The 25,468-nt window shown below is 38.2% G+C and overlaps 2 protein-coding genes across 2 annotated transcripts; one reads left to right on the top strand and one right to left on the bottom strand.

The window, feature by feature from the left end:
- The first annotated feature begins 2,686 nt into the window (after positions 1–2,686).
- Positions 2,687–10,915, top strand: LOC149813878 (large ribosomal subunit protein eL15-like). Its single transcript, XM_089990710.1, has 4 exons — positions 2,687–2,788; positions 5,246–5,412; positions 9,568–9,765; positions 10,439–10,915. Exons 1-4 carry the CDS (start codon positions 2,785–2,787, stop codon positions 10,682–10,684), a joined length of 615 nt encoding a protein of 204 aa, XP_089846836.1. The 5' UTR covers positions 2,687–2,784; the 3' UTR covers positions 10,685–10,915.
- A 429-nt stretch (positions 10,916–11,344) lies between these two features.
- Positions 11,345–17,905, bottom strand: LOC149813877 (zinc finger protein CONSTANS-LIKE 5-like). Its single transcript, XM_089991638.1, has 2 exons — positions 17,476–17,905; positions 11,345–11,961 (listed from the first exon to the last, which is right to left on the bottom strand). The coding sequence occupies exons 1-2, from the start codon at positions 17,857–17,859 to the stop codon at positions 11,692–11,694; spliced, it is 654 nt and encodes a 217-aa protein (XP_089847764.1). The 5' UTR covers positions 17,860–17,905; the 3' UTR covers positions 11,345–11,691.
- Positions 17,906–25,468: the final 7,563 nt, after the last annotated feature.

Raw genomic sequence — 25,468 nt, 5'->3', positions numbered from 1 at the left:
GATTTTACCATAAAAACTCATTGTCAATGAAGTTTGCTCATGCTTTTACAAGAAAAAGCTCACCGTCGATGAAGTATCGCCTATGCTTGTACCAAAAAAACTCAACATTGATGAAGTGTCACCTATGCTTTTACCAAAAAACTTAGAGTGGATAAAGTACCGCCAATGTTTGTATAGAAAAAACTCTGCGTCGATGAAGTGCCACCAATGCTTTATGTTTTTTTCACCACCAGTGAACCTTTGCCGATGAATCACCGTTGATGAGAGATTTTCATAAAGCCAAAAAGCCTTAGGGTTGCGAAAATAGGGCATCCACATGCAAATAGGAGATTGAGAAACAAAATGTCATTTATATAGACAAAAATTTCGTAAGAATTTTTTTTTATAATACTAGTGCGATAGTCTTGGGAATTTCACAATATATGGCTTTTGCAAGTTTTTAGTAATTTCACAATACTTCATAGGATACTCTTTGAGAATTTCATAAGGTAAAGAATTTTCACAACACCATCAACTTTTAATATCATGTTATGCAAAAATAAAAGTTTCGTAGTTGCAAGGTGTAAAAGCATCCAAAAAAATTTGAGAACCTTTGAAATTGTTTATTTTTGTGAATTTAATAAATTATGAGGTATTTCAAAAAATGTATCAAAATTATGGTACAAATCCAATATTTAAAACATAGATTTTTATACATTTGGGTTGAAAACCCAGTTTTTTTTGCCTCATTTTTTGGGTGACCTCACCAACTCCCTTGCCACCCCCTTTCTTAAATACCCATCATTTCCCTATTCCTACCACCAGTTATTTGTGGACACCATCAACTAGAAGTTAGCTGGACTGGTAGTACTGCCGACGAAAGTAGAATTAGCTGGTTATTTTCCGATGGGTGACTGTTCGGAAATGAAATCATTTTTTTTCAGGGCTATCCAATCATTTTCTGGACGAAGGCCAGCTAGGAAATGGTCAGCAAATTTTTTATTTTTTTGCATTTTTCTACATATAATTATTTTTCTATCGCGTTTAAAAAAGGCAAGGTTGGTGCATTCTAGTAAGAGTGGCATTAGCCCGACCATTTTCCAGTCAATGGCTAGACGGCCATGAAATTAAAAAAAAATATTATTCTCAGGCGCTACAACATTACATCGACTATGCCAGCCAGGCATTTTCCAGCTGATAATAGCCAGCCTTTTTTTTTGTTTTTAAAGTTTTGAAAACCTATTTTATTTATTTATTTATTTTAAAGGCAAGCTGGGTTAGGCAGACCCCTACCGGTTAAATAACTATACCATTGGGTTTTGAACCTGCAAAGTCCCAACACAAGGTGACGTGCACTAACTGCTCCTACCAGACAAGGAGAGCCCCCGTTGGTATTTTTCAAGTTTTAGATCATCCAAACACCAACAAAAACCTGGTATTTGGCAAGCCAATACCAGGTTTAAGGCAAAACCAAAGCTTTTAAGAAACTTGGTTTTGCCTCATGTCATCTAAAACTTGCCTTAGTTGGTTAAGTCAGGGGTTCATGTATATAAGACTACGCATGCTTGTAAAATGTATAATATACCATAGAAAAGTTAGCTGAACTATATGACTTGGAAACCCTCGTATTTTCGTTATTGACAACAACCAAAAATATTTTTCTTTAAAACATGCCACAAACTCATGGTCAATTGGTCATGAGTTCGAGTTCGAGCTCGAGCTAGGTCTAAGATCAGCTTGATAGCGTGGAGCTTGAAAGGGTGGACATCGAGCCGACCCACCCCGGCATGATTGGGGCCTACTAAGGGACCGAGGAGCTGGAGCCTGGCCCAACCGAATTATAGTTAGGCTCCGGCCAAGCCCCTCTAGGCTTGATCCAGTTGATGAGCTGGGCCTATTAGTCATGGGCTAAGCTAGTTCCGTGTTCGATTTCTTTATCAAGCTAGGTCCCGCATACCCAACAATCTATCGGGTACCCTACCCGGTGGTCCATCCTAGCTCAAGCAACCCAAGCTGGACTCATTTAGTATAACACAAGTAGGGATGGCAGTAGACCGGGGCGGGTGTGGGGGACAAGGTCTCCACCTCACCCTGTCTTTAAATCCGAACCTCCATCAATGCACGGGTTTGGATTTTAACCTCCACCCTTGCCTCCATCCCCGTTTCATGTACTCCATCCCCAGTTCAAAAAAGGTTGAGGTGCGACAGGGCCCTATTTTCCCTCGGTCCATTGCTATCCCTTAGAAGGATTGGAGGAGGGGAAAAACAAGGATGAGGGCGGGGCAGGGTAGGGGAAAGCATAAGTCCATCTCCGCTTTCATCCCTATATGGATTTTGATTTTAACCTTCATCCCCTTTCATGTTCTTCATCCTCGGTCCAAATGGGGCGAGGCGGGGCGGGCCCCGTTTTCTCCCGGTCCACTGCCATCCCTAATCTGGAATTTGTAAAAAAACAAGTGCTTTTAAGGAACAAAACCTGCACCCATATATACAACTGTCGGAATATAACCAGGAGGCTTAATTTTTGGAAGCTTTTTATTGTCATTAGTGGAGAATTTTTATTTCAACTAGAAGCGGCATTAAAGTAATTTTATCAAACACTGGGACCCTTTTCGCAACAAGCTCTTGCCTAAGCTTTAACGGACGTTCCAGATCCTCCATATTTGATCGGACGGACGTCGTTCGCCTCACCAAAACCCTCAAAAGCCGACATAAAACTTCGAGGGAATTGGCAAAGTTGCCTCCCTCTCTCGGAAAAGAAGAAGAGCCTCAGCAGGAAGAGGGGCTAGGGTTTCCGATCCAACGATGGGTAAGCGATTCCCTTCCTTCTCTTCTCGTCTTCTGTGACGAATAAGGGCATTTTCCGGAGAAAGGCGTCCTTTGTTAGTCGATACGTTTACGGGTTTTGGGTGTTCTAATTGTCTGCTATCTGTACCTTTCTTCCTTTTTCTCTCTTTCTTTTCCCAGATTATTTTTCTTATGAAAGTATTTCCGAACTAGATCATGGTCTCTGCTGGTTGTTTTCTCTTATTTTTGTGCTTTCACCAATATATTTCTTTGGGTGTGTTGGTTGTGAACTTTATTCAGATTATGCATTCAGAATATGATTCGGGGTTTTGTTTTGGTGACATCGATTATATTTCCATTCGTTATCGTCGTCTTTTTTTTTTCCTCCCTTTTTTCATGTTTTAGTGTTTGGAGATCTGTTAGGATATGTTGCTTTAGTCTTTCATTCTAAGGAATTGAAGTTTAGTGGGAAATATTGATCTTGCTTCTCTTGTGAGCGAGTTTATTTTTTATAGTATATGTTGTCTAGGATAGATATGTGGTTTTTGATTTATTTTTATTTTTTGGAAATGGTTCTCTGTTGTGGCTCTGTGAAAGTCCTGTTGCTTAAATGTTTTTTGAGGTGGATATCTGTGTGTAATGAGCTTGATATGTTCGTTGCATTGTATTTCGATCTGCAGAACCTTTGATTTATCTTCCTTCTCGTGGACTTGCTAGTTTCTGGGATTTTGTATAGTAGTCCCACTGTACGATGGGGAAACGTATGTCTTACTGCTTGGTCTTTTTGAGGTAATAAGTATATCGGGGTGTTTGGTTACACTGAGATTTTGAGAAATTTGGGTAAATTTTTGGGATATTGCATTGTGGAGCATGACACTGTACCCTACTCACATGGGTTTTCATGATAAGTGGGTGCATCTAAACCTATGTAGTCAAAAGCGCCGACTAGGCTACTAGTCAGCCTAGGCATAAGTAACACTTGTAGGCTTTGCAATTCCTATTCAGCAACTAAGCTCCCCCCCCCCCCCCCTAGGGGCAATGATAGTTCAGTCATTTTTATTATTATATATAGGCGTACTAAGGGAGGGGGTAATTCTAAATTATTATGTTTTTTTTATATATATATGTGTGTTAATTTGTTTCTGATGATTTTTTCTGTTAAAGGCTGAAGGTGAGAGATATACACGTGATTTTTGTTTGTATATATGTGTAAGTTTTTGTAAATTTCCCTATAAAATCTTGAAAGCATGTTTTTAGTGTTATTGATGATGTAATATGTTATTTATATATGTATGTGTTAATGTGCTTCTGTGATATTTTTTCTGTGAAAGGCGGAAAGTATGATTTTTTATATATATATTATCATTATGCTATGAATAAAATATGTGTGGTTGTGTATTACAATCAATTTATCTGTGAAAGGCTGAAAGCATATTTTGTTGATTGTACTGAATATATATATATATATATATATATATATATATATATATATATATATATATATTGTGAAAGCATGTGTAATTGTGCACTTGTTTGATGAAAACATCTTATTACCAAAAGAATTAAAGTATTAAACCTATTTTTATGTATATTGTGTATTTTTTTATTGGGGTACCGGCTAATTCTACTAGTCCTACCTGGTCCTTGACTAGTCCTTTTAGGGATCTACCAACTAGTGACTACATAAATTTAAACGCTGCTTTACAAAAATGTAGCAAACTGATGAAGTTGTTTCTTTGATGAGAAATGCCTCAGCGGCTTCTGCTTCATTTAGATGTTACAGTTCATCTGTTTTTAACCACAACTTTCTCACTGTTGCTGTGTAGTTTTGCTATACTCTTTAGTTAATGGTGGATGATGCCCTCTTAGTAATTGTTCTCCTCGAATGAAATATGTGACGGCAAGACATTCTGACCATCTTTACCATGTTTGATTCTGGATCGAGGAGGTCAGTCAGGGGTTTTCAAGATGGAGTCTTCAGTTCAGATTCTTGAACTTTTATGTTCTTTTTTTATTCAATGCTTGAAAATCCTTGAGGTGGATGACCATTTATGGTATGGTTTGGTGGCTGGTTGTCTCATGATAAGGGACTGTGTCATTGTTCAGAGTCCAGACTGATATTTTTGGATTTTTTCCCTCTTTCATATAACCTGATCTGCTGGGAATCAATCCCTTTTTATTTTCTTTCATTTTATTACATGTGTAAACTATGATCTTTGTAGCATCTGTTGCTGTGTGTGCGCGTGCACATATGCACGTGTTGGAGTTACTATCAAAATGGGAATGTGTGCATTATTTATAAGTAACACACAACTAATCAAAGCGTCCGCCATTAGGGTTCTTTAACAGGCAGCAAATGGATTTCCATTTTAATCTGTAAAAGGATAAAAAGACAATTTAAAATCTAGAAGTGTCATTCCATGTCCTAGACATGATCCGGTTTGGGAATTGAATATACTCAAGCTTCTGCCTTGTTCAGGGGCTTACAAGTATGTTTCGGAGTTGTGGAGGAAGAAACAGTCTGATGTGATGCGATTTTTGCAAAGGGTGAGGTGCTGGGAGTACCGCCAGCAACCTTCAATTGTCCGTGTCACTCGTCCAACACGTCCTGACAGAGCTCGTCGTCTGGGTTACAAAGCCAAACAGGTGACTTGTTTGTTGCTTACTTCTCTGGAGTTTCATCATTATTTTGTTGGGATAACCTGTTGCTTGTAGTTTGATATCTGAATCTTTTGTTACTGGTTATTCATTCTTTTGATTCCATTAACCCTTTAATGCAACCTTTTGGTGATCTATCATTGCTACTTTATGTCTGTGGCGATTATTGTTTATTATTTAGGGTTGTGCCTGTTTCTTGTGATCTATCATTACTACTTTATGTCTGTGGCCATTATTGTTTGTGATTTAGGGTTGTGCCTATTTCTCCCCTGTTGCATTTCTTGTGATTTAAGGTTCTTGATTGTCCCTTGCATTGTGACTAATATTTAATATGACTGTCTAGTGCTACTTTTTCTTTGGGACAGTTGATTCAGTTGCTGATATATGTTTTATTGGTAATAATAATAATAAAAAGTAAAGTTGGAAAGCAAAACTAAAAATATAATATTTAATTCTTTACTATGCAGTGTGCATTATCTCTTAATGTAACATAAAAGCATGATTGTTGTGCATATTACAAGCAAGATATAATGAGAAAATAAAGATATCAGTTGGTCATGGCCCTGGCTTAACAGCTTAGTATACTCAAGGCCTGTTTGATTTATTTGACTTGGTGCTGCGTGGAATGCATGCCACACCATGACAGTTGCTTGATTGCACCATTTCGATTCTACAAACTTAGGATGGTAACATATATCAAGTGACATCGGTGTTAATAAATGTGTTAGTTGACTCTGACTTGTGATGGATCATGGATGTATCATTTTGGTGTAGGCTTGTAGCTGGTTTAATGCCTATAAGGCTGAAACAGAAGTTGGATTTTTTTGTTGGCATGGTCTGTCTTTTTGGGATGAATGCCATGATGAGTTAGTGTTCTGATTGCAGTATTTGGCCAGTGCTTATTTGGCCTTATGAATATACAAGTCCCTTTTCTTTCTTTCTCAAGAAGTTCTCTGCAGGGGGACTCATTGGGTTTATTGGGATGTGGGAGGTATAGTTGAAAACCTTTAAGAAAAGGAAAGAATCTTATGAAAGCTGAAATTCAAAATTTCCCCTTTTCTTTTCTTCTTCTTTACTTCTGGTAAATATTTTGATATCTTTCAAATACAACAACAACAACTACGCCTTCATCCCAAAACAATTGGGGTCGGCGATATGAACCAAAAAAGAAAATCATTTTGGGTCTTCCACATGAATCCTTCTCCTCCAATCATTTCTAACCAATGCCATGTCCTCGGTGAGGTTCAAAGCATTCATATCCTTTCCTATCACCTCCATCCATGTCTTCCTAGGCCTACCCCGACCTCTTTTAACTAATATATTTTCCCATTTCTCCATCCTTCTAACTGGAGCATCATTAGGCCTTCGCCGAATATGTCCAAACCACCGTAAACGATTCTCTCTCATCTTATTTTCAATGGGTGCAACGCCTACCTTCTTACGTATCTCCTCGTTCCGAATCTTATCTTTTATTGTATTTCCACACATCCATCTCAGCATACGCATCTTAGCTACACTCATTTTTTGAATATGATGTCTCTTGGCAGCCCAACATTCCGTACCATGTAATAGAGCGGGCCTAATAGTCGTCCTATAAAACTTTCCCTTCAACCGCAATGGCATTCTACGATCGCACTACACTCCAGTTGTACTTTTCCATTTCATCCACCCAACCTTTATCCTATGATTTACATCTCCATCAATTTCTCCATACTTTTGAATGATAGATCCCAAATATTTGAAACAATCATCCACCGGTATTTCTTGCTCACCAAGCTTCACTACACTCCCATCACTACTTCGTTGCTTACTAAACCGACATTCCATGTATTCTGTCTTACTCTTACTCAACTTAAAACCTCTTGCTTCCAATGTCTGTCTCCATAATTCTAACTTAGCATTAACCCCAGCTCTAGACTCACCAATCAAAACAATATCATCAGCAAACAACATACACCACGACACATTTTCTTGAATTGATCTCGTAAGCTCATCCATCACTATAGCAAATAGGAAAGGGCTTAAAGCAGATCCTTGATTGTTACCCCTCCACAAGTGCGGACATTGGTTACTACTCCTTTATACATATCTTTAATTATACTAATGTACTTAAGAGAAACACCTTTCTTCATCATTGTCCACCAGAGAACGTCCCTAGGTACTCTATCGTATGCTTTCTCCAAATCAATAAAAACCATATGCAAATCTTTGTTTCTCTCTCTATTTCTCTCAATAAATTGTCTAAGAAGATGTATAGCTTCAATATTTGATCTTCCAGGCATAAAACGAAATTGATTCTCCGATATCATGACAACCTTCCTCAACCTAGACTCAATCACCCTCTCCCAAAGTTTCATAGTATGACTCGTGAGTTTTATACCACGATAGTTTGTGCAATCTTGTATATCACCTTTATTCTTATATAGAGGCACCAAAGTACTCTTCCTCCACTCATTAGGCATCTTATTTGTCCGCCAAATCTTGTTAAAAAGATTTGTCAACCATTCTAAACCTTTCTCTTCCAAGCATTTTCAAGCCTCGATAGGTATACCATCTGGGCCAACTGCCCTTCTTGATTTCATTTTCTTCAAAGCCTCTGCAATTTCTTTCTTTTGAATCTTGCACATGAAGTCACGATTCATCTCATGAAAATGAATGGACAAGTCTCCAAGATCCTGAGCATGACTTTCATTAAATAGCTTATCAAAATAATCTTTCCATCTCTTCTTAATCTCCTCATCTTTGACTAAAACCCTTTGTGTTTCATCTTTGATACATCTAACCATACCCAGATCCCTCGATTTCCTATCTCTCATTTTTGCAAGCCTATAAATATCCTTCTCGCCCTCTTTGGTATCCAACTTATCATAAACCTTCTTATATACCTTATCCCTCGCGTTCCGAACTACTTTTTTAGCTTCTTTCTTTGCTATCATATACTTCTCCAAATTCTCATTATCACGACTCTTACTTAGATTTCTATAACACTCTCTTTTAACCTTAATAGCTAATTTGACATCCTCGTTCCACCACGATGTATCCTTACCTAGCGGTGCACTGCCTTTATACTCACCTAATACCTCCTTAGTCACCTTTCTCATGCCACCCGCTATCTTATTCCACATACATCTAACCATACCCAGATCCCTCGATTTCCTATCTCTCATCTTTGCAAGCCTATAAATATCCTTCTCGCCCTCTTTGGTATCCAACTTATCATAAACCTCCTTATATACCTTATCCCTCGCGTTCCGAACTACTTTTTTAGCTTCTTTCTTTGCTATCATATACTTCTCCAAATTCTCATTATCACGACTCTTACTTAGATTTCTATAACACTCTTTTTTAACCTTAATAGCTAATTTGACATCCTCGTTCCACCACGATGTATCCTTACCTAGCGGTGCACTGCCTTTAGACTCACCTAATACCTCCTTAGCCACCTTTCTCATGCCACCCGCTATTTTATTCCACATTGATTCTGAATCCTCCTCGAGACACCAATCAACTTCCTTAACTACCCGCTATCTTTTAAATATTAGAAGAATATAATTTTTTGTGCAACTATGGCATAATTTTATTTGTCAACAATTTTCAGTGATATTTGTTACTACGGAACAAATTTGACTTATATTCTGCCAACCTAGATTTTGCATCCCAAACATTCCCATCTAGGCAAAGTGTGAGTGTAGAACTAAGGCTTTATAGATGTTAATTGGTCAAGACATTGTAGAATAGTTCTCAACCCTTTATGGTGATGTGAGCATGACTGGTGTACCTAAAATGCAGTTCTCTCTTTTTTCTGTTATCCATTATAGCTGTATGTACCTTCTAAGAAGTAGATTGTTCATTCTGTAGCCTTCATTGTTACTTTCTTGTGAAGCATTTTGTTGCTTTGCAGGATGCTTAATTATGTTTTGCTGTTTGTTGCAAATTTACCATTGTCCAATAACTTTGATAGAAAAATTGACTTGTTTCAAATTGCATTCCACGTCTTTATTTGTTAATGGATGATGTCAATTGCGGTTCCACAAAATTTGGCAGAGCAATTAGTGGATGATTTGCGTGTGTGGTTCCACAAAATTTGGCTTAATAATGTATGATTTGTTTATATGGTTTTGATCATTTGTATTTGATGTTCAGGGATATGTTATCTATCGGATTCGAGTTAGACGTGGTGGGAGGAAGAGGCCTGTGCCAAAGGGTATTGTCTACGGTAAGCCTACAAACCAGGGTATCACCCAGCTTAAGTTCCAGCGCAACAAAAGGTCCGTCGCTGAAGAAAGAGCTGGCCGTAAATTGGGTGGGCTGAAGGTGCTCAACTCGTACTGGGTAAACCAGGTGAGGGGGGACTGCCATAGTTAAATTGAAAGTTTGGAACTGCTGTTGTTAACTGTTTATCTTTTGCCTATGCTTCTAGAAACTTTATGATACTAAACCATGCTTATGGAAGATTGAACAATTTTAGCATATCAAAAACTATTTGTAATATTAGCATTACAGAAATACTACTTGACCTAATCTGATTGCAAATGGCTTGGTTCTACTTTTATAACTTCCATGATTTTTTTATGCATGGAAGTGTGATCTGCTATGCTACCATGAACTTGAGTCAAACCTCTGTTCTCAGGGCGTTCAAGTCCATGGATGTTCTGTTTGGGAGCCAATGTTGGAGATGAGATGAGAGAGGTAATGAGGCTGGAGTTGTCAACTACATCCTCACCCTTGTGAGGATGTAGTTGAAAATACCTGTCTCCACTCTCAACACTGTTCTCATCTCCCAAACCAGGGTTCCCAAATACCAGCGGGAGTAGGTGGGACAGTTGGTATTAATTAAACCCTCAGTAAATATCCATCTCCTGCTCCCAAACAGAGCCTTAACCAGGGCTCTTGCATTTGTTTTTGCCTATTTATTTATTTTTTTATAGATTATTTGTTGTTTATTGCCTGTCTTTTCCCATATGCTGCTGCTTAGTGATTTATCATGTGTCCCCCTCTTTTTTGGTTTATACAGGACTCAACGTACAAATACTTCGAAGTGATCCTGGTCGATGCATTCCATAATGCTATCCGCAATGATCCTAGGATCAACTGGATCTGCAACCCAGTCCACAAGCACAGGGAGCTTCGTGGGTTGACATCTGCTGGAAAGAAGTACAGGGGTCTTCGCGGGAAAGGTCATGCACACCACAAGGCTCGGCCTTCCCGGAGGGCGACATGGAAGAGGAACCAGACCTTGTCCCTTCGGCGCTATCGTTAAAACCTTGGTCCCCTCTCTGTTCGGCTTCTATGTTTTCATTTTTTATGTTATCGGGCCTTTTGGCTGCACAATTTTATGAGAGGTTGTGAACATCGAACTCTGAGTTTTATAGCTTTATTTTAGGGCCTTAGGAGGATTTTATGCGTTTTACATTGCATATTTGCTTTCGGTATGATCGACCATTTCGATGCAAGTGGTTAAGAAGACTTTGTGCTTTCTCTTTTTCTCTGATTACATCTGTTTTCCAGTTATAGCTCAAATTGTCTATTCGTATGAAAACATCACCGGTTTGCTCTTCATCTTTCATCTGGCATCATAGTGGATTGATAGCCTGGTGGCATTGAATTTTGTGCTTTGAGCTGAACTAGTTCTGATGAAGTAGAGTTAACCCAGGATCCAAATCTTATATGGTAATATTGGGCGTGTTTGAAAACTGTGTTTTACGTGTGGGAAAAATAGATAGGACTTGATCTGGGTTTTTCATGTAGATCCAAATCTTATATGGTAATATTGGTCAAGGATATGTGGTTGAAAACGAGTACCAATAATTACGTTTTGGTTCCACAGATCATCTCATTCCATAAAAACTTCATTCCATAAAAACTTTCACTGCAAAAATGAGGAAAGAGGAAAGTACTATCTAAGAATGCCCCCATTCTCCTTCTGAACACTTTTTTGGCTAAACTAATAAATTTATATCATGTTGTAGACAAATGGGTCATGTCTCCACAGGTTTTACCTGTAAAACCTGTCATGATGTCAAGTACACACACACACATGAAGGTACATAAATTCTTTTAACCAGCTATGATGCATTATAAACCACTAGAGAGATTCAATTCCCTCGTTAAAATTGGCAAAGCCGAGCAGCTTCACTTTCTTTTCTAGCTACCAACAATTCAGAGTAGATTGGCTATTGAACAGAGACATGCAATGGCTCTATATAATTTCAACCCAGTTATTGTTTGGTCTAGCCTAACTTTTGCAATTATTCCCTAATCATGGAACTATTCCATGCCGAACCTTGAATAGTGGGGGGTTGGTGCAACCTGCTCAGCTTCTGTGCTCTTCACGAACCGACCCTTTACTCTTGGCCTCTTTTCAGCATAAGCCTTGCGCGAAGCATATCTTATCTTCTTAGCAAAATGGCGCTTCTTTCTTTTCTCTCTGTATCTTGAAACCCTTGCTTCTCTCTCCGATGCAGTGCTTCCTTCATTTGGGTTCCTTGTGTCTTCTCCATCAACTGCATCTGTAGTTGTGCTACTGCAACCAGATGCCTAAGACAATTCCGAAAAGCGCTTAGTCACCCACAAAATGTTAGTCTGACCTGAATGAACATGTTCAAAAATCATAGTTGCAAGTGTTTTTTGTTTCTCTTTTAATCTGAATAAGTGTGTTTATCATTGCTTGTTTAGTGACAGGGTTTGGATCAAACCATTTTCAATAAATGACTTGACTTTTTATTGTGAAGTTTTGGTGCACTCTGCATTGTTGAGTTTTAAATTTCTTTCAGAAGTTTGTACTCTAATACATGTTTGGCACTAAACAAACTGTATAGATCACATTTATAACTTCTGATTTATAAAGCATAAAATTAAATGATGAAAACCAATGAGCCTACTCCAACATACCCCTACTTGGTTGGCGCAAACACACACACACACACACACACACACACACACACACACACATATATATATATATATATATATATATATATATATAGAGAGAGAGAGAGAGAGAGAGAGAGAGAGAGAGAAAGAGAGAGAGAGAGAGAGAGAAAGAGAGAGAGAGAGAGAGAGACTAACGGCCAACTAACTGAGCTTTTAAAGGGTATTTTCCATGTTTTTCATAAATTTGACAATACATGTGTTCTAGAGAGCGAGAGGAGAAGGTGGTAGCTGCTAACCACTTTTCTATCTAACGCCACCTAACTGGGCCTTTGAAGGGTATTTTTCATGTTTTCTTTAAATCGGACCACCCAAACAGGTAGGTTTTATATGGTTTAAAAATCAAATGTTTAAAATTTTCATATATATTCAAAACTTAAAAAATCATATTTTTTATCGAAAGAACATGATTGAAGTGTCGTTTCATAGTAAATTGATCATGTCTAACACATCTGCACGGTCAGATTTACGGAAAACATGGAAAACTCCCTTCAAAAGCCCAATTGCTTGGTGGTTAGGTAGAGAAATAGTTAGCAGCTACCAACTTTTCTCTCTCTCTCTCTCTCTCTCTATATATATATATATATATATGTGTGTGTGTGTGTGTGTGTGTGTGTGTGTGTGTGTGTGTTGTAGAAGGTACTCGGTCCAATCATTGGATCTGCCCTCCAATTCTACTCTCCTAACCTCAAGTGAAGACCTTAATTGCAAATTTGTTTTGGAAACAAAGAGCTCTTGAGATTACAGGTGTTTGGTACAAATCTAAAGCAATTCAAAGCTAAATCCAACCAACCATGTATCAAATATTTTTAGATACGCTAACTTCTAAACCTGTTCTTTTTGGTTGGGTCAAGCATCTTATCCATTATTCACTTGATTTTCTTTAAGAGTACGTTTGGATAATAATTAAAATCGCTTTTGCCTTTTGCAAATGCCCTGCGATTCCCTGCACTGCAGTAAGAAGTAAAAAACTAAAAAACACGTTTTTGAGCCCGATATTTGCATGAATTAAGACCCATGCTGATCCAGGTGTCAAAAACATGCACCTAAAGTTAAAAAAAGAGAGAAGAAACAGGAAATGAAAACTTCCTGTAGTACTGAAAAGGCATCTCTTCTGGCATAAAGCTGACTACAAAGACTCTGATTTGCAACGTGCAAACACAATCTGAGTGACCATGGGCACTGATATTCCGTGCTTTATTGTTCAGATTCATACCAAAAAATTTTGGTAATTCAAATGCATACCTCATGTACTTTATGGTTAACCAAAAGCATAACTGTGGTCAATTCTTAACTTGGTCTTTCTTGTTTTCACTCAAATTCATGATTTTGTCTTTAAAAAAAAAAGTGAAGTTTACCCTTATGTATAGAGAGAGATTAATGAGGATAAAATGGGCGAAGAAAAGCATATTTAATGAGGATAACAGTGGCATAATTTTGAATTTATTAACTACATTAACTGTGAATTTAAAAACACAAAAACCAAGTAAGATTTTGAATAAGTATTTCTAGGCATGGAATTGAATTATAAAGAAGAGTCAGGAATGATTTTGTTAGGTGTCATCGTGGCCACATGAGGTTGATCACCTACCATTATAATTGCCTTGAATATGCAAGAGAACTTTCTTTGGGAACCAGACAACTCATGGAGTTTCTGATCTGACTTGTGTGGTTCATGTGGCTTGCTTTTGAGGCACATGACCCAAGCATCATTTTTTGAAAAAAAAAAGTGTGAATATACAAAAAAAAAATTTGATCGTTATGATTACTTTTGCAGTGAGCATATATAGTGTGAATATACACAATTAAATTAAAAATGCTAACATGCTGAATTAAATTGTAGAATGCCTGCAACACCCCCACACCAATCATATGAGGAAAGTCAGCTGCCATTCATTAAAATGAACTGCCATTGTGCAACTAATTTCTCTTTATACAATTCATAATTTAGTTTTTTTTTGGAAAACTCCACATACGCATGCATGAACATCAATGTTGTTAAAATTGGTTCATTAAGTGAATTGGTTCTAAAAAAAAACAATAAAATCTTGTCCAAATTGAATGAAACCGGAATATTTTTAAATTGGGTTATTCAAAGGCTGATTTTTTTTATTTAATTTCATTTTTATGAATGGTATTTTCAGGGAATTCTGAATGAACCGATTCAGGATGGTATCGACCTGATTAGGTAGAAAAAGGCTGATTTTATTTTTTTAAAAGGTGATTTTTTAAGAGGGCGGAATTGACCCTAATTTTTGTTTCGTTAAGGGGTCGATTCATATTGATATTGATAACATTAATGTACATGCACCTCCTTTTTCCTAAGGCTTTTTGCTTTTATTATTTCTTTCATACGTCGTCCAATTTATATTAACTGGTTATCTAAAGACAAAACTAGATTTACTTAAATCAAACAACATAAACAGCCCCAAGCGGGGTTGGCGCAGTGGGGTGGGGCCTTGGCTGTCAAGGTTTGATTCTCATGAGCGTTGCCCCTCTGCGCAAGCCAATGCGTATTATAGGCCCCGGGAGCAGGGGTCCTAGCCTCGGAGTTTTACACTGTGCAGGTGAGCCAGCGCGACCAGGTCTTCGTGCTGGGTACTGGTTTCTTCTGGTTATAAAAAAAAAACATAAACAAGCCTAACCTTTTTTTATTCCTTGTTATATACAGAGGTTTATAAATAAAAAAGCAGAAGCTACCTTATTTATATGCGGAAAAGAAAATCTATCTCTAATCGACCTCAACTAAACAAATGTAATTACAAGCTGAAAATTAATATAAAATTCATAATTTATCCATAGGTGGTCCAAAATTCTGCACTAGATCCACTTAATCAAATTGCGAAACCTTTGGAATTTGGAATTTGAAATTTGGAATTAGTAGAAAATAGAAAGAAATAGAACCCACTGAAGAAGACACACTAAAAGGTTGGCTAAATTTTGAAATAAGAGAAAGGAAAGGTGCGTCTCTGCGCATGCTTGTAAGACCACTTTTAAGTTGAAGCAAACCACTGCTTGAATGCAAGAAAGCATCTATTTTTTGTGTCATCTATAGAAATTACTGGAGAAATCATTACAAGAAGGCAAAATTCATTTATGCTGACATGGACAAAGACCGTAAGTAGGGCAGGCTGAGCCAGTGTGGCTAGGTCTCTGCACCTGGGGCGGTTTCTCCGAGTGAAAATAAAAAAAATATAGGGCGTAAAGGCACAGTAAATTAACATTGCCAAATGCCATGCCATTGTGTGTGTGTAAAGAATGTGCATGTGTTGTGCACACCTCCATGTGAAGCAATGCTTTATCGAATGAATGAGATTTGACCTTAAAACGTATACAAGCAAAGCATACTCAAAAGAAACATTTATGTAGCAAAGCAGTAGTTAGTAAATGTGAATGGTAGAATCCCTTTGATAATTTTCGAGGGACCCTTATTCTGAATGTTAAGGGGCCCAACACCCCAAACTTGATGATCTAAAAAAAAACAGAATATAAAAAAAAAAGAACTATTCTATACAAATTATCTAGAAAAGAAAAAGAAAGGACTTCTTTATTTTCTACTTGCCATGTTAAGATAAAGTAATACCCTCTTTCAAGGCCATCTTTTTCTATTTGATGAGCCAAAAACAAAAACGAAAACTAAAAAGTACTTTCTTAGGAAAAGAGCTGCTTATCTTAATTTGCAGCAATCTTGTTCTGCGTTCGGGTGCCTCAACTCGACGGGATTTAGAATCAGAGTGAAATCACTCTGATTCAAAATCCCAGGGCAACCCGTGAGATTCATGTTCGGTTGAACATGAGATTTCAGTCTATTAGAATCATTTTCTCAGGAACCGAACGTCCTCCTAACTAGCAACTGTTTTAAATAACTTTTGGTTTACAAGCTACTTGTCCAATTTTAGAGAACTATTTCCATAGATCCTTTCTTTACAGGATTTTTTTTTATTGCTTAAAACATGTATTTATGGCGAAAAATAACATGGCCTACATTTAATGATGCCAAGGAGACTCTCAAGTAGGGGTGGCAAAATCTGACACCACCCGCCAACCCCCTTCTTAGCCGGGTTTGGCTTAAAAGGGTTCGTGTCATAAACGGGTTGGGTTCGTGTTAGGGGTATGACAACCGGCCAACCCGGCTGACCCGTTTAATAAATGGGTTAGGCGGATGGGTCAACCCATTTACCCGAACCCGAACCTGACCCGCCAACCAGCCTTCCAACCCATTTACCTGACCCGCCCACACGACCCATCAACCCGACCCGATTGCCGCCCCTACTCTCAAGGATCTGTCTTCTTGTTAACAGTTTTTATGGTTTCATTTAAAATACTTGTCATTTTCATCCAGCACCTTTTTTCTATCACCAACCTCATTATAACGTATCCCCTCCCATCAAAGTTGCACCTAATTTATGTCCTGACCTTCGTAACAGACACCATCTCCCACCTAGAAAGTGGCATTCTGGTTATGAACCTACTACTATGACCACATACTTTTTTTTATCGACAGAGAACGCTGGGGTTACCCGTACCAGTTATTCAACCATACCATCGGGGTTCGAACTTGCAATGTCCCAACACAAGGTGACGTGCACTAACTGCTCCTGCCAGACAAGCAGAGCCCCGTTGGTAAGACCACGTACTCATTAGGTGTTCAGCTCATGCGTATCAAGTTGAAAAGATGTCCCGAGTTCGACACCCAGGGAGTGCTGCATCCCAAATACCATATTGACTAATTTTCAGCCGTTCATCTTCCAAACCTTAGATGCCGTTCATTCAGGGCATCAACGGCTCTGAAAAAAATTAATGTGGGACCCATCTAGAAGACATAGATTTCCATCCATGGTATTTGAGATGCCGTTCAGATGAACGGTCTGACCTGATACTCACACTCCACCAAGTGAAAGTAAAAAAATATTGAAAATCACTTGCTATGTGACTGCTGCGAAGTATAAACACAATGTCTAGTTCACAAAGACTGTCCCAAATAATTTCTGACATACGGCTTCAATTTGAAGTCCAAGGATCCAACCAAAGGCCACATATTCACAGTAGAAAATGGAGAAAATATGAAGTATTGGCTTAACAAAAAAAACACCTACTAGTGTTTGTATATATATATATTACCTGTCCTAGGACCAGAAACTCCATGGGCTGAGAAGCAGAAGAGCTTGAAGTACTGCAACAAACAGCTAAAGTTAGCCGACGGATGTACGAATTGGCCGGAATTTCGGAATTTCCTCGGCTTGGCGTCACGGGCATCGGTTTGACTGGTATCATGGTCTGTCCCCCACTTGGCTGCCAGGAATTACTGAACAGCCAACTGGGTGTGTCATCTTGTGAAAAGAGTTGAAGTTCATGGGATTCCAGCAGAGGCCGGCCTGAATTGGCTGGGTTGTCATGTTGGTACTGTAGGTTGGGTGCACCAAGGCACATGAAATCATGGCCTACTTGAGTGACTGAGCTCTGACTCAGCTCATAGTGGTTTGAAGGTGGCAAGGGAGGATTCATGTCAAGCCTGCCAATATTGAGGGGCACCCAGACAGAAGGGTTTGGACAACAAGGGCTTCTGGTGAGACTGAGTTGATATTTATTAGGTGTATGAGACCAATGATAGACAGGGAATTGGTCATCTATGATCTTGAGTTTTGTGACGTGGCAGATTCTTTTCCACTCCTAAGACTGGTAGAAATATTTCACTGATATAGAGAAATAAAAAATGGGGGGACTGAAAATAATAAAAAAGGACCACCCATCACTGCCTCCCAAGTTGAGTGACTTTTCTTTCCCAAACGGGTGTGTTTGGTTTCTCATCTTACGGTTGTAAGAAAACAATGAGACCTGCATTACATGGTCCCAGTCCTAGACTCGGTATATGGAAATGACCCACATGTTGGCACCTTCAAAGTTACCAAAATGGCTCAATAAATCAGGATGAGATGAAGGTATTGGGCAGGATTATGAAGGTTTTTTTTCCTAGATCAGGATGGGTGACTGCAAATTAAGGGCGGGCTGATAAATGAGTCGAACAAGCTGAGCTTGAAGTGTTCAAGCTTGACGGGCTGAGCTGAATTAGAATTCATAATGAACCCAAGCTAAACGACCCAAGCTCAAACTGGTTTGTTTATAAAAAAACATTATATTAGGATCACAAAAAATTCATTGTTTTGAGCTCGAAGCAATAAGATTTTATTTCCACACTTATTGTTTGCAAACCAAATACTTGAATCATTTCTTATATGCTATATTATATGATGCGGAATATATCTTAAAATATATTTGTTACTAGTTAACGAGCTTATTCAAGCTGAGCCGAACACTTATTGTTTGAACATCAAAGAATATGAACGAACTCTTTACTTGCCGAGCCATCATACTTTTTTCATTTTTTTGGAAGGCAAGCTGGGGTTAGTCTGACCCCCACCACTACCAGTTATTATTCAATGTACCACTGGAGTTTGAACCTGCAACGTCACACCACAAGGAGATGTGCACTGACAGTGCCTACCAACCATGCGGAGCCCCAACTGTTATACAAGCAGAGCCTGTTTTACGAGCTCTTTATTAACCGAGCCATATGCAGCTCGGCTTGTTTCTCAGCCGTATTTGCAAGTAAATAATGATACCCCTAACAATTTGATCTTTGTCAGAGTAGAAATCATGAAAATGAATAAACTTTGTGTTAACCCTAGCACCAAATATTGTGGCGATTTCTTTAATGAAAATAATTAATAAAGGAAAGTTAGATACCAATTGGGTGTACCATATTTTATGATGCCAAAATGACTCAAGGCTTTTTGTCAGGTCTGATTTTCACCATAAGAACACTTTTGTCCCACATTAAGCAGTTTTTGACGAAGTAGTGTTTTTATTGAATTTATAACCTGAAGAAACCGCACCCGGCACAGAGACTTGGTCGCGCTGGCTCCGCCTGCCATGCTGTGTAAATCTCCGAGCCGAAAGAAGATCAACATTAATACTCATGAAGATCAACAAAATGTTGAACCCATGAACCGAACAAAATAGAAAACAAAACTAAAATATATAAAAAACCTATGTAAATCTCCGAGGCGAAGACCCCTGCCCCCGAGGCCTATGCTAAGTATTGACTTGCTCAATGGGGCGACATCCATGAGAAACAAACCTTGACTGCCCGTCAAACAGCCAAGGCTCCACCCCACTACGCCAACCCCTCTCGGGGTGGTTGGCGAAGTACTGTTTTTTTTATTGAATTTATAATCTGAAGAAACTGAAACCAGCAAGAAGACTTGGTCGCGGGCTCAACCTGCCATGCTTACGGTCGTCGTGCCGGCTGTGTAAAACTCTGAGGCCAGGACCCCTGCCTTTGAGGCCTATGCTACGCATTGGCTTGCTCAATGGGGCGAAGTCCATGAGAAACTAACCTTAACCTGAGATTTTGGGCTCTGACATGAGAGCTTTTCCAATGATGTATGGCACCATAGATTGTACCTTGTACATAGTAATCCCCTGTAAAATTTTAAGAGTTTATCATTGGTCCCAAATATTTACCCTGTAAGAAATTACATACAATGGCCCACAATGAAACCTAAAAAAGTTAGGCCCAATAAGTTAATCTGCCTATAGAACAATATCACCGTTACTGTTAAGATATATATATATATATATATATATATATATATATATATATATATATATAAAGGAGATTTTTTTTGCGTAAATCAGAACCTTATTGATTGCAGAAATTTACTGTCATAAATTTCAAACTCAGTCTTGTGCGTTACGTGTTGGCCTACCACTTTGTGATTTACAATAATACAATTAATCTATTACGTATTTACAAATAACTTTTAAACGTGTCGGTTTTTTGGGTAATAAAATAAATACTTATTACTGAGGGATTTTTAACCATTTAATTTGACTAAACTATAATCCAGCGAGGGGAAAATATATTCCTTATCAATAATTTTTAGATAGGGATGTCAATGAGTCGAATTTTATCAGATCGAATTCATTTGTGTTTAGTTGCATTTGATAAGTCAAAACCATACCCGATTATAATTGGATGTGGATATGGTTTTGATTTTTTGCTACCAAATTCAGGCAAATGCCCGAATTTGATGGATTTACAAATCAGTTTACATGTAAAAAGGCAGATCTGGTATGAGATTTTCACCATCCAAATTCTAATCCATTTAACCAACATCTGATTAGTCAAATATCCTATTGACCACATCCGATCTGAATCCGAACTGTTTACATCCCTATTTTTTTTAGGAGCTAGCCAATTATGGCTTGATCAAGTAGTTAATTTTGCAGTAAGCCTTAATCCCGTGCTAACTTATTTAAAAATTAGAAAAAAAAAAACTAACCGAAGGCTGGGCCTCTTGACAGATATTGTTGATCACATGGAGGGAGACAACCAAGGGGGTGCATATGAAAAAGTTGATACTTGGACATAGACGCACCAAAAGGACTCATGCAGTCCACACAAATGAGTGACATCCATGACTCAAAGGCATCTTGATGGGCCCCGAAGAATATATTATAAACAAAGTTAGCTATCCATGAGGACCTAAAATCCCCAATGACTGGTCGATCTTCTTCTCGCTTTTGGGTTGAAATTCGAGATCACACAGCATGGTCCGTACCTTATGGGTCCAGTCCTATCTAGGGTAGTCAAGTTTTTCCTGACGTTTGGTTCCGTAACAAGAATGGACAAGGAACAAAAACAGCCGCACCATTAAGGCCACTCGTTTAAAAAGGTAAAGCTTTGCATTTAGTTACCATTCGTGCTGGAAGGAGCCTTTTTTTTGCAGTAACGATAGGATAGGGCTCAAGTGACGGAACTGCAAAATGTGAAAATTATGAGATAAAATTAGTTGGTTTTAACATTAGATGAATTCAATCTTATTAAAATGATTAAAATATCCTTAAAATAATATTTTTTTAAAATTATAATCATTTTCAGGTTAAAAAGGTAAATTTGATAGATTCATAAAATTACTTTTTTTTTTGAAAAAAGTGTTTATTAACTTTTCAATTTCCTTCAAATTCAAAAGAACTGTAATGCCCCAAAAGTAGTATCATTATTTTAAAGGTATTTTTAGTTATTTTTATAAAATTGAGTCTAATGTTAAACACAACTAGGTTAATGCTTTAAAAAAATGGCAAGTTAGTAATCAAAAGGAAACTTTCCACATAAAAACGTACATTTTGCCCGATATTGCAAAAAGACACTCAGATTTCCTGCAGAAACCCACCAAGAATTAAAATGCATACTTTTGAAAAGTTCATCAAATAAGGGCCTCCTGATTAACTCACGTGTACCCTTGGCTCCTCAACTGTAAAATTACTAAACCATCTGTAACTAAATAGACCTTTTAAAAGCTCCAAGGGATTTTGGTGCAGTGGAGGGCGCCTTGGCCACTTGGCGGGTGGTAAGGGTCCCATTCCCATTAGCGTCACCCCCTTGCATTAATCAGGCCCACGATGATTGGATCAGACTTTCACGCATGCATATGAAATAGGGATCGTAGTGGACCAGGGTGTGGGGGGCGGAGGACAAGGTCTTCACCCCCGCCCCATCTCAAAATCCTGCCCTTCATTCCCGCACTTGTTTTGATTTTAACCTCCATCCTCGTTTCATGTCCTCCATCACTGGTTCAAACGGGGCGAGACAGGGTGGAGCCCTGTTTTTCGTCGGTCCATTGCCATCCCTAAAGAAGGATTGGGGACGGGACAAGGCGGGGAACAGGCTGAGGATGGGGGTGGGGCAGGAGAACGCGTAAGTCCATCATAACCTCCATCCCCACACAGGTTTTGATTTTAACCTCCCTCCCTAATATGAAATAATAAATACACTGCATAGCAAATGAACATGTACAAAAAAAACACAATAACCGGACAAGCAATATTGTATGGTTTGAGCATGGTAAAGCAGAAAAAAGAACAGACATCATGACATACTAAAGCAAAACAAACAACAAATACAATGCATAGCAAGTTGACAAGTAAAAAAATGTAAAAAGCATATTAAGCAATAAATATCACCCCCCAGATGGGAACCCTTTGGTAGAAGGGTGATTTTTTTGTAAACTACACACCATTACCTACTGATTAATCAATTGGTAGGGTCCGCCTAACCCCAGCTTGCCTACAAAAAAAAATTTAGCAATACTAAACAAGCTATTAAGCAATAAAGCCAGACAGTAAATAACAAGTGCCAAAACATTTCTCTTACGCTACATTATAGGTTCAGCCATAATGCTAAAAGTGTTTTCCAAAATGATTCCATCTCACCACCCATATGTCATTTTCTCATATGCATGACTCCATAATGCATCCATCATATACAAACACTACTAAGCAATCTCCTCATCAGCGACCATAAGTACGTTAGGCAGATTGATCAATCCTTTTTCTGACGTTAAGGTGGAAAACTGAACTAAGAATTTTCTTTCTTCGTCATCAATCAAATCACTGTTCACGACACAAGATTATATTTGATCATCAATCCAATCATTGTTCACGTTTTTTCTTATCAATGAATAAATTTCTTTACTTGTACGACTTAGATGTCTTGCATTTCTCGAAAAAGTTATTGGATTGATGGGATTTGGTATCGGGGCTTAGTCCATGATCCTGGGGACGGTTTCTCCGTGTAAATATCAGAAAAAAAAAATCTCCTCAGTCATTCAGTTCGCCTTACTTCAGGCAACACCAAAAAAATGCTGGACATTCCATCATTCATAAGTAAAACAATGGTCATTTCTTCCATGATTGGAATGTAGCATGCAGTCTGCAGTGTCCGTCTTCCATCAGTATTACAACACTGAATGAGTTGATCTTTTTATTTTTTTTGAAAGGCAAAGCTGGGTTTAAGCAGACCCTACCAGATATCTCTTAGGCCCTATGTGGGGGAGGAATTCGAAGCTTTTCACAAGAACCCGCTTACCACATGGGATACCACCTCGGTGGTTAGTTGATCCCTTTCTTTCTTCTTTTTATTCCTACCCTTAGGGGTTGCCTTGATAAAGCGGGAATAGATGGACCAGCCTTAAGCTTGGTCCATAGGGTTTTCTTGCTGCACTCTGTACAATGAGAATCCACCATTTTCATTTAAGCCCCCACCTCTTGAGTGCATATCCTCATCTATGCACATCATCTTTCTGTGTCTGTTCTTGTGTTTCTTCATTCCCATAATGCAGTAGTTTCCTCTTCATCGTAGATAGAACCTGTCAAAGATTTGTGCACCACTAGCACATTTAACTCGATTATTAGCATTTGGTAGTAGATATTGAAAAACAATAATAAAACATGAAATGAACAAAAACCTAATATAAAAAGAAACGAGGAATCAACTTGAGTTATATATTTAAAAATGTGCACGTCAGGGGCTTGATCGAAAATATAATATTGCACAGAGGACCTAATGGGAATGATGCAACTTGCAGCTGTTGCCATAGTTTTCCCCTGACGCCTACATCCAAACAAAGGAATTCTGTGACATGCACCACAAGAATTTCGAATAATCTTAAGATGAATGAATGCTGAAATGCCCCAAACATCGGATTCTTTAGAATCTCAGGATTCCTGTAGTCCTTGTTCAAAAATCGCCAGAGTAGTCGGTGCCCAAGTAAAAAAATGACTGTCAGATGGCCCAGATCCATGGAATTCATGCATGCCTGGAGTCTTGCAGGAAGGAATGCTCAGTATGTCATTCATAAATAATAACTTTAAAATGAACACACAAGGCAACATTATATCATTACTAAGCAGTCAGAGTGTCAACGTATTGTCCAAAAAGGGGTCTTGAGATTGTGCTCATCCAACGGTGCTCAAAATCTAGAAAAATAAACAAATAAAGTAATTAATCAACTTTTTTTTTGTCTAGGCCAACGGAGAGTACACCCAGTTTTGAACTCGTACCACAGAAATGACCAAGTACTCTCATCCAAGCTATGATACGTCAAACCAGAGTTATCAGGAAACAAAATGGATACAAGTAGCGATGCATAAAGAGGGATAAAAAATAGTATGAAGCAGAAAGCGGGATACGGTTGTGAAGCCATTATTCAAGCACATGAAAAATGAAAAAGAAATACATAAAAAACAATACGAAGTACACACAAAATCAAATAAAAAATGACATGAACACATGTATAAAGTCGTATCGAACCAACATATAAACTTGCTAAAAAACAATATTATTTTTTAATAAAAAAAGAGTCGAAAGTTAGGGAAAACAAGTGAGAAGTGACAAGAAGCAAGAGAAACATTAAAGATTAGAAAAATGAATCGATTTTGAAAACAAGAAGCAAGCTTCTCTCACTGGGAATTGAGCTTCTCATATTTTAGAAGTGGGTTTCCCAAAGCTTCCCTTTCCAGGAATCGAGGAGTTTCCCGCTTCTAAAGCGAGCTTCCTAATATAGCAAAAAGCTTCCAATAACTATGAGTCAAACATTGAAAACATAGAAGTTCTTGATGGCAGTGCAAAATATATACGTTCAGATTTGGCAAATTGGATCAACAGGCTGATAATCAAAGTGTTTATATCCCAGACTTATGGGGGAGAAAATTACCAGTCTATATAAATGCATAAAGAATGATGATCCAACTGCAAGAATTTCGTGCTAGTAATAGGAAGTCTCCAAGGAAATAGGGAAAAGCAATCACAACAAAAAAACATAAATCAAAACCAGGAACCAACTTAGCCATTGAAATCCTAAACTTACCAGTCTATATAAATGCAAAGAAGTTGGTGCTGTTGTTGAAGCCATTGCATGGGACTTCAAAATTTCTGAGCGGAGGAAGATGCCAGACAGAAAAAAATTGTTGATACCCAGTTGGAAGGAGAAACCAAGAGGAGAGAAGCATGAATTGGACTCAGTTGCAGGAGCAGATCCAGGTAATCTATATGGTTAGCCATTTCCATGTGCACTAATACTGTCGAGAAGATGTTATGCAGGCGATGTTAGAAAGCCAGGCTCAACGCAGTAGTTCATGCGGAAAGCAGCCATTACTCTCGGTAACTTCCTTCAGAATATTGGAAAAGTAAATTACTGGTGTTTTATCAATCATTTTACTTATTTATATATTCATTTATTGTTTAATTCTTGTTAGGGACGATGTAGTGAAG

The sequence above is a fragment of the Nuphar pumila genome, chromosome 16, assembly GCF_984573655.1.
Source record: "Nuphar pumila chromosome 16, dmNupPumi1.hap1.1, whole genome shotgun sequence".
NCBI classification, from domain to species: Eukaryota; Viridiplantae; Streptophyta; class Magnoliopsida; order Nymphaeales; family Nymphaeaceae; genus Nuphar; species Nuphar pumila.
This window is presented reverse-complemented; position numbering and strand designations above follow the sequence as displayed.